The 10,003-nt window shown below is 39.8% G+C and overlaps 1 protein-coding gene across 2 annotated transcripts in view; it reads left to right on the forward strand.

The window, feature by feature from the left end:
* The window catches only part of CEP162 (centrosomal protein 162), a 47,512-nt gene extending 38,684 nt beyond the window's left edge, over positions 1 to 8,828 (forward strand). For both annotated transcript variants that reach the window (XM_086461398.1, XM_086461399.1), the window contains exons 23-26: positions 349 to 490; positions 3,276 to 3,374; positions 6,314 to 6,448; positions 8,610 to 8,828. In XM_086461398.1, the coding sequence (XP_086317524.1) occupies positions 349 to 490; positions 3,276 to 3,374; positions 6,314 to 6,448; positions 8,610 to 8,828 (595 nt within the window). The remainder of the gene's footprint in view (positions 1 to 348; positions 491 to 3,275; positions 3,375 to 6,313; positions 6,449 to 8,609) is intronic.
* The last annotated feature ends 1,175 nt before the right edge of the window (positions 8,829 to 10,003 follow it).

The following is a 10,003-nucleotide window of genomic DNA, read 5'->3' on the forward strand; positions in this document are numbered from 1 at the left end:
TGTTCTAAAATAAATACCTGATGCATTATGGTTTAAAAGCACCAATTTCCTCTCTTTTTTTTTTTTTTTTTTAATAAGAGCCGCCAAAAAAGATGATTGACTGAGTTTTCTGAATTGTAGTTAAATGAGGTACACATCCAACATTGTAGGCTTCCCATCCAGTTGTCTCTCCAAAGCAGCAGAAGTAATGGTGGTGCATTCTTGTGAGGTTTTGCTATGAAATTTCAAAGACATTCTGCCTTTAACATTTTTGATATTTTATATGTTCAAGTGAGAAACTTTACCACATTTTTGAAGAACTGTCTGTAGCTGCTTTACTGCATCTTACTTTGCTCTCACTCTGTTCAGGATACAGGAAGACACAGCAGAATACATTGCAACTCTGAAAGCTTCCCATCAGAGGGAAGTGGAGAAGATTCTGTGCCAGCATGCAAAGGAGCATTCTGCTTCTAAAGTAGCTGAACTAAGCAGCAGAATCTCAACACAAGAGGTAAGATACAGTAGATACATTCATTACATATAGATATTTGTTAAAGTTATTTCTTTCTATATTACTATAAACTCTATCTTTCTTTGAAGTAGGATCCGTTGTTTTAAAAATGAGCATGTGCTCCTGTATTCACAGAATAACAGAATGGCTGAGGTTGGAAGGGATCTCTGGAGGTCATCTTGTCCAACCCCCCTGCTCAAGCAGGGTCATCCAGAGCCAGTTCCTCAGGACCATGTCCAGATGGCTTCTGAATATCTCGAAGGAGGGAGATTCCACAACCTCTCTGGGCTTAGAGAACCAAACAAGTGCTTGGTCACCCTCACAGCAAAGAGACTTCCCTTGTGGTCAGACAGAACCTGCTGTATTTCAGTTTGTGCCCTTTGCTGCTTCTCCTGTCACTAGATACCACTGGAAAGAGCCTGGCCCTATTGGCTTTGCACCCTCTCTTCAGATATTTGTAAATGTTGATGAGATCCCCCTGAGCCTTCTCTCCTCCAGGCTAAACAGTCCCGGCTCTCTTAGCCTTTCCTCATATGAGAGATGCTCCAGTCCTGTCATCACCTTCGTGGCCCTTTGCAGACTCTCTCCAGTAGCTCCATGTCTCTTGCACTGGGGAGCGCAGAACTGGACACAGTACTCCAGGTACGGCCTCACTAGAGCTGAGTAGAGGGAAACGACCACCTTCCTTGACTAGCTGGCAACACTTGTACTAATGCAGCCCAGGATACCATTAGCCTTTTGTTCAACTTGGTGCCCACCAGGACACCCAGGTCCTTTTCTGCAAAGCCGCTTTCCATGTGGGTAGCCCCCAGCATATACTGATCCCTGCGGTCGTCCCAGGAGCAGGACTTGGCACTTCCCTGTGCTGAAGTTCACGAGGTTTCTGTTAGGCCATTTCTCCAGCCTGTCAAGGACCCTCTGAATGGCATCACAACCCCCTGGTGTATCAGCCACTCCTCACAGTTTTCTATATCAGCAAACCTGCTGAGGGTACACTCTGTCCCATCATCCAGATCATTATTGAAGATGTTGAAGAGGACTGGACCCAGAATTGACAATTCTACACACCACACCCTCCGAGTTACTGGCCTCCAACTAGACTTTGTTACACTCATTGCCACCCTCTGGCCTAGCCATAAGTCAGCTTGAAATCCACCTCACTGTCTGCTCATCCAACTTCATGAGTTTCTTCATGAGTGAGGATCTTACAGGAGAGTGTTGAAAGCCTTACTGCTGAAATCTGGGTAGGCAATATCCACTGCTCTCTGCTCATCTGCCAAGCCAGTCATTTCATTATAGAGGGTTATCAGGTTGATCAAGCATGACTTTCCCCTTTGTGAATCCATGCTTACTGCTCCTGATCACCTTCTTGTCCTTCATGTGCCTGCCAGGTTTCCAGGGTTAGTTGCTCCATCACCTTCCCAGGGATTGAGGCGAGGCTGACGAGCCTGTAGTTCCCTGCATCCTCCTTCTTGCCCTTTGTGGAGGTGGGAGTGACATTTGCCCTCACCACACGTGGTTGCATCCTGTCACAGCTGTGGACTTAGGTATGTGCAATTTGCCTAAGTCTTCCCTCACCAGGTCCTCTTCCACCAAGTGTGTGTCTTTCTCGTTCTGGGTTTGCCCCCAGTCTCTGGGGCCTCGGATTCCTGAAGGCCAGTCTTGTTAGTAAAGACTGAGGTGAAGAAGGCATTCAGTACCTCAGCCTTTTCCAAGTCCTGGGTCACCAGGGCCCCTGCCCCATTCAGCAGCAAGCCCACATTTTCTTTAGTCTCCTGTTTGCCACTGAGGTACTTACAAAAGCCCTTCTTGTTGCCTTTGCCAGTCTTGCCAGATTCAATTCCAGGCGGGCTTGGGCTTTCCTAACCATGTCTCTGCGTGCTCAGACAGTTTCTCTATATTCCTCCCAGGTTACTTGTTCCCACTGTCTGTAGGCTTCCTTTTTATGTTTGATTTTGCCAGGAGTTCCTTCTTCATCCATGCAGGCCTCCTGATGTTTTTGGCTGACTTTCTGCTCATTGGGATGGGCTGCTCTTGAGCTTGGAGGAGGTGGTTCTTAAATGTCAACCAGCTTTCTTGGGCTCCTTTTACCTCCCAGGGCCCCATCCCCTGGGACTCTTTCAGGCAGATCTTTGAAGAGGCCAAAGTCTGCTCTCCTGAAGTCCAGGGCTGTGATCACGCTTTTTGTCCTGCTCCCTCCTCTCAGGAGCCTGAACTCCACATCTGATGGTCATTGCAGCCAAGGTTGTCTTTGACGCTCACATCCCCAACAAACCCTTCCTTGTTCGTGAGTTTAAGGCCCAGCAGAACATCTCTCCTCACTGGTTCCTCTGTCACTTGGGTCAGGAATTTGTCATCAGTGCTTTCCAGGAACCTCCTGGATTGCCTATGCCATGTTGTGGTGTTCTTCTAGCAGGTATCAGGGTGGCTGAAGTCCCCCAGAAGGACCTGGGCCTGTGATTACATTTGTGCGTTAAAATTTTGGGAGAAGTTTTACATACAGTATGAAAGTAGAAGGAGCTATTGCATTCAGATTATTTCAGAATTTTTTTTAACTGAGGAAGTAACTTGAAGATTGAGTCTTATTTTCATATACTATGTCTGCTATTTAACACTTCACCCAGAGGATGCATACGTGTTAGAGGTAGTATCGTTATATATGCATCACTTATACCTGCAGTACTATGATACTGATTATATTTTTGGTGTATTTTTCTTGCATAGGTTTTTGCACATTGTCATGGGTATTTATGTTAATGACAAACTATTTTTAATCTTTCTGTAGATATTAATAAAACATCTCCAAGAACAAATTGGTGAACAGCAGAGACATCAGGAAGCCCTTTTAGTTTCACAGATGCGAGAGGAACTCCTACAAAAAGAGGTATATTTAAAGTTGGATTGAGGGTGCCATATTCTAATAAAAGTGGTTTTGCTTTCATCCTTGTGAAGCCTCAAATAATATATAGTAAAATAAATCTTAGAAGCAGTATCTTTGTCAGTTGCTTCTACATCAATTATACCTGAGAATGTAATAATTTTTTTTCTAATGTGAACAAGAGAACACCACAGAACAGAAGGTGGAACTTTGACCTCCTTTGCTGCTGATGATGATTATTATGATGATGATTATTTAGTTAGAAATGTCTGACATCTGTATGAAAATTGATCAGCAGGTTAATCCAAGAGTTCATAGCCTCTTCTTTGAGAGTTGTGATGGGTAGTAAATAGACCACAGGGCTTTTTTTTTTTTTTTAAGAACATATTTTATTATCGATTTCAAATTCTTTGTTCAGATAAAGCCTTCCCTTTTTTCATCCTTCATTGCCATAAAACTGACTTAGGCAATTCTTGGTTTTCTCCTTTGATATCTATGAAACTTCAGGGCTCTTAAGAAGAGGAGGTTAATTGTAATAGTTCTGAAATTCACTGGGTTTTGAGAGAGGTATCCAGGTTTTTTCTAATCTTCCGTTAATAGCATATAATCTAAAAACTACACTTGTTCACGTTTTCATTTTTGGATTAATATTGTATAAAATTGTTGTCTGTCTTTTAGCTCAAGCTTTTTGTAGTTCTTGAAGTGCTGACAATTTTTCTTCTCACCTCCTGCTCAGGAGGAGGATATAGTCTGGCTTAACATTGTGCCTGTGCTTAATTCACCATCTCCTTGATGTATGAACATTGCTAATTTTAACTTGATTTTGATAATAACAGTAATCGATCTTCAAGATTTATTAAAAAGAATTCTCCTATTCTGTAAGGGACTGAGAACTCCAGACATTTAATCTTGTTTGCTGCCCTTATTTAGAAGAAATGAGAGAAGCATCAGTATGTGTTTAGTACATACTTAATAAAATTTTAATCTCACTAAACTCATTATTTCTCTTGCCCATGCAAAATTCTACCTCTGTTGTGAAGTATTTATAGAAAAGTGAGGGTTTGTAGGGAGAGAAAAAAGATCTCCTATTAAACAAGCTCTGTATTTACAGAACAAAGTCTGAGACTTTGGGTTCATATTGTGAATCTAATGATAGATGTTGCCTTCCCAAACAAAGCTTGTTTCACTCCAATGATCTCAGTATATATAATGCTTTCTCCTGGGAAAACAGGGCAAGGCAAAACAGGCAAACAGGCAAAACATGTGCAATGAGACAAATATTATCAATTTGGTTCTTCTATGACTGTGTTACAGATTACTAATGACATTGAATGTTAAGAGAATGATCATCCTATCTGATCCACAGGTTATAGGCTGAGTTCAAGGTGCTGGCATTTAAGAAAATGTAATGGAGTGCCTTTGTTACAAAAATCATTGACGTTTCTCCCTGTAGAGTCTTGCAAAGTAAAGCCTTGCTTTTGCCCTCTATCATGATTGCTGTACTGCTTATAAAATACATTTTAAGCATTAAAGGGTTAAATAAGTTGAGCTGAAAAAAGAAGGCAACAAAACCAGCAAATGGACTTAGTCGTGATAGGGAAAAGCACTACAATTTGTAATAGGATTGAGTCCTCTAAAATGGTGGTACCTCAAAAAAGGCACTTTTTTTTTTTTCTGCAGCTCCCTGGAAGGTTGTTACTTGAATACTGATTTCAGAAACGCTGTTTATGGATGTTTTCCATTAACTATGTGCTTTTCTTCCATAACAGCTTGCACGTAGCACAGCTTTGTATTTAATATAGTTCTGTTGCTGGCAAAATATATGGAACCCATTTTCTCCTGGGGCTTTTTTCCCCCTCATAAGAACTTTCCTGCATGAATTTTTCTTGTATTTAATTATGTGCTTGAGATCATGCATCAGCCCTTCCCTTCAGCAGGACAACTTAGCAGCCAAGCAGCAGACATTGTTTCACAGACCTTATGAAACTGAGACTTCTGCTCCTCTGATAAATACGGCTGAAATTGGCCCACAAGTTCAAAGCTGCTGGACAGGCAAAAATGTAATAACATAGGCCTTGTTATGTTAAAAAAAAAAAAAAAAAATTAAAAATGGAAATAATAGTAAGCAATCTGGGAGTTACTTCTCAGTAAGAGTGACGACATCTTATGAAGACACAATGCTTCCAGCTACTTGAATTCAGCAGCAGAGCACCAAGGATGGCTGAGTGCTTGAAGAAGATTAGCAGTTCTCAAATACTCTGGTTAAGGGGAGCTAAGGGTTATAGGCTTTCACTCTAGTTTACTTGTACACATTAAGAAAGTGACCAAAAAGACTTGGGATGTTAATTGAAGAAATATCAAGTTACTTAAAATAGGCAAAGAATGAGAATAAACCAGTAGGGCTTTATAAAAACACTTACCTGAATTTCTGGACGGTTCAGAAATCAGTTGTTAAGTCATCGGTAAGGGAGTTGATTTGCCCTGGCAATTATTAGACCAAAGGGGGTTTGTAATCATGTCTGTTAGCAGCGTGTCTTTCCTTAATTTATTCCTTAGAAATACACTGGTACATTTTATATTTGATCTTTATCCAGAGTGTGAGAAGGGATTGTGTAAGAACATCTAATCATAATAATCTCTATTAATTTTTTTAGTATGTTTAGTAGTATAAAAATTAACTGTGAGTAACATATTGTGAAAAGGATTGAATTTATCAAAAAGGACTAGATTTTTATATCCTCAGACCACTTACAAATGAAAGATCCTTATCGAAGTCCCTGAGCCCTTGTTTAAGCTTTTGAATAAACCAAGATTTCTCTTTTATGTCTTCCTTTCTGCAGCTTTTGAATGGAATGATTAAACAACGCAAATACACTTTGAAAGGAATCTTTTATACACTGCTTAACACAATGATAACAATTTTCATCAATTCTTTCAAACTGTAGGTGACGAAATTGTTGGAAGAACTGAAAGAGGCTAAGGAGAGCCAGAGTCCTGAAATGAAACACTTCTTGTGCCTGGAAAAGAAAATCAAGCATATAGAGACCAGACATGCAGAAAGAGAGCAAGAAATTCAAAAGGTACACCAGAGTCTACCTGCATTTACTTCTCAAGAGCAATTTGTCGGTTTAACTATAATTTTACCGTATTTGTGCAGGCTCATTTAGCTCACGCTGCAGGAGGGGGGAAGTAGTTTTTGATACGGCCATGGTTTTGTCTTCAGTGCCTGCTGATGCAAGTGAAGGTGGATGCAGCCCTAGTTAGCACATCCTTGCTGTGGTAATTAAGATTGCTCGTGCATGGCTCGCATGTCAGGTGTGCAGCTTCCCTGCAACCGGATCTAAGGAGGCCTTGCTTTGGCAGAGGGTTGGCCCGCGTGACCTCTGGAAGTCTCTTGTGTCATTCAGTTTTTTCATATTTCAGTTGCATATTGAAAAATTGACAAGAGTTTGTAGCGCAGAGCTGTTAAGCTATGATATATTCCTCCACTGAACTGGAATTTTATTTTCTAGTCTTAGAAGTCCCATTCAGAAAAGCTGCATTACAAGTATAGAAACATCTTGTAGCAGTCTACCACTTGCTGGTTTTAATACCCAAAACAACAACAAAAAAAGCCTTTATCCTCCACAAACTAAAAATTTTGGATCTTGAAGGGTGGATCTTTGTGATACAGCTTCTTGTATCTAACATTTGTGTCCCTTAATACAATTTTGCATTGATTTGTTCATCTTATTTGATTGTCACGGCCTCCATCCTAATTTTTCATCTGTCAGGGGAGCTTCTATCATCTGGAAACAGTTTTCTAGTTCATACAGAATTTTTTTTTTCCTTAACACTTTCATCACTTACATATGTGACTGTCTTTCATTAGCGTGTTAACTTAGGTTTCACTTAAATATATGAAGTCAAAGAAGGGCTGTTGGACTGGAAGATCATCAAACCTGTAGTAGTTCTTAAGTGTATGGAGTTTGTTCTACAGGTTGGATCTCAAGGAGTTCCCTTTTATGTACAGAACTGTTTGTGGTAGAAGGTCTCATCCATTTCTATATCAGATAATTAATTTTCTTCCCAAAAAGAGCTGTGCATAAAACAAGTCACTGGATTAAGAACAAATCCTGCCACCACTGATGATTTTATTATTTTTGTTCACGTTCTGTCCTGCGAAAGGCAACTGCAATACAGTTACTTTTTTAATGCTGTTTATTTGCCTTTGTGTAACCTGAGAATTTCTTTACTATTTCTGTAAAGTGTCTGCTGCTGCCTAGTCTGTGATCTGTCTCCACTGAATCCATTACCTGACCTACAGTATTCACTAAGATGTCTTAAGCACTAATGTCTTTAAAAAAAAAAATAGAAATAATAGTATATGCAACAATTACTGCTAAGTAATTTCATCTTTCTTGGTGCTGCTAGCCTTGTTATTAAGCTTTGGGGTTTTTGTCCTAGTTTTGTGCCTTTAATCATCTGCACTGAGGCACTGAACAGGCCCCAAACGAATGATAACAAAATGAACAATGTAGAAAAACTAATTGCTGAACAAGGAAGTAACAGGTTATCCCTTAGTGTCAAACTACAAATACAATAATTATGGCCTTTAAGGGATAGAGCTTTCCTTAAAGAATCTATTACAATTAATAGAGGTGTGGAGATTTTGATACCTTGTGACACTTTTTATTTTGGGTAATTTAATAGGATTATGCCATGAATTAATGTCAATATGAATTAAAAGTTTTATCTACAGCAGCTTCAGACCTTTGTGACTATGGGATATTTTCTGATAATTCATAGAACCTGTGGGGGTTTTTAAGTGCAGTAGTAGCCCAGAACATGTCATTCAAAGTTGGTTTGTTTCTCTTGAAGAGTGTTCTTTTAATTAGTACATTTAAATGGCAATTCAAAAGGTTTATTTTTATTATAGAGGGGTCTGTGTTATATGCTCAGCTCTGTCTTAAATATTCAAACTTTTAATTGCTGCTTTGGAGAGGGTAAGTTAATTTCTCCTGAGACTCATTAGTCAATAATGGAGTCTACCCTTCTGTCATTAATGCAACTAGTTAAAGAAATTCAGTGCTATCAGAATGATTTTTGTAATATTCAGAACAAATTGTTTCCACTTAACGTGAGCCCTGGGCTTTGAGACTGAGCATCAAATAGAGTGACGTGGCACAGTTTTGCCAAGGGGCAGCACTGGCCGAGAACTTGACTACAAAGTCACGATGCTGATTCGCTTCCAATTTGCAGGCAGCCCAACGAACACAACATCTTACTGAGGCAAGGCAAACCCATGAGGTTGAGAAGTGGCGAAGACTGGCGCAACGGAAGAATCAAGAACTGGAGAAATTTCGAGTGGAATTGGATTCAATATTAGATGTTTTACGTGAACTACAGAAACAAGGGGTTGTTATTCCTGCATCTAATTCCAGTGGATTCAGCATGACAGACAGCTGTTGGAAGACATGATTAGGTAGGCGTTGATTAGAGAAGCAGAATTTTAACATTCAAAGTTATGTATAGAAATTATTACTGAAAATCATTAATGTTACACTCCTAAATTAAATTACATTCTGATCTTATCTGGAATCTTGCGTGTCCAAAGGTACATTTGCATTGACCAATGCCCCCGTCGCATTGTACATCTCATATTTTGTTACTAATAAAGTTACATGCAATTTTAAAAAATACTAGAAATATTGAGGTTACCACTGAAAACTTCCATTTGATGCTTTTTCAGATACTGTAGAACATGCCTGAATATATTTAACTTTTGTTTAAAACTTGTCTTCCAGTTATTCCTTTGTGACCAATTTGAGTAATCAGCTGTTTGGCCTGTATTTTTAGAGTCCAGAGTTACTATTTTTCATTCTGCAGGGCATGAAAATCCTCTTTTTCCAACACTTTGCTTCTCTCCCTCCAATTCATAAAATGTTCCTTCCCTTTAAGACCCCTTTCAACTTTGTGAGTGATTGGAAGGCTGGAGCAGAGCAGACAGTTGCTGGTGATGCTCAAATTCAAACTATTCTTTGTTTGCTTTGCAGATATTTCCAACTGTGCTGGTAAGAGTGATGGCAGAGTAGTCTAGCTGTCTTGCTGTGGGGCAGATCTGAAAAAAAGCCTTAAAGTACAGTGTGAGAGTAGTTACTGGTATCCCTTTTAAAAGGGAAGGCTGTATTAAGAACGGGCTGTTCTGGATCTGACAGACTAGTGTTGTTATAGATGATCTTGACAGAACGAAGAGGCCAGTCAATTGTGAAGACTATGTACTAAAGCTCAGGCTGCAGGGATACATTGGTGGGCAAATTCTGAGTTAAAATACTGAGCAAGCTGGAAAAGAGGCTAGGGAAAAAAACCCCAAACAACTCCTAGCCTTCGGAAGTGACAAAGGAGACTAGTACGCCTAAGCAGGAATAATCCACTACCCTAATACCCAGTGTGGATATAACTTTCTGTTGAGGTGACAGGCATCACAGCAGGTAACATGCTGCATGTTAGAGAGACCATTGCCTTCTCCCCCTCCTCCTGTGCCCTGCTGGAGTTATACACCAAGTATAGAGCCTGTAAGCTCTATAGATATAGATATATAGATATGTAAGCTATCTATAGATAGCACAGCAGCAATTCCTACTGCATCATGAACA

This window comes from Leptosomus discolor, chromosome 2, assembly GCF_034619465.1.
Source record: "Leptosomus discolor isolate bLepDis1 chromosome 2, bLepDis1.hap2, whole genome shotgun sequence".
Taxonomy (NCBI): Eukaryota; Metazoa; Chordata; class Aves; order Leptosomiformes; family Leptosomidae; genus Leptosomus; species Leptosomus discolor.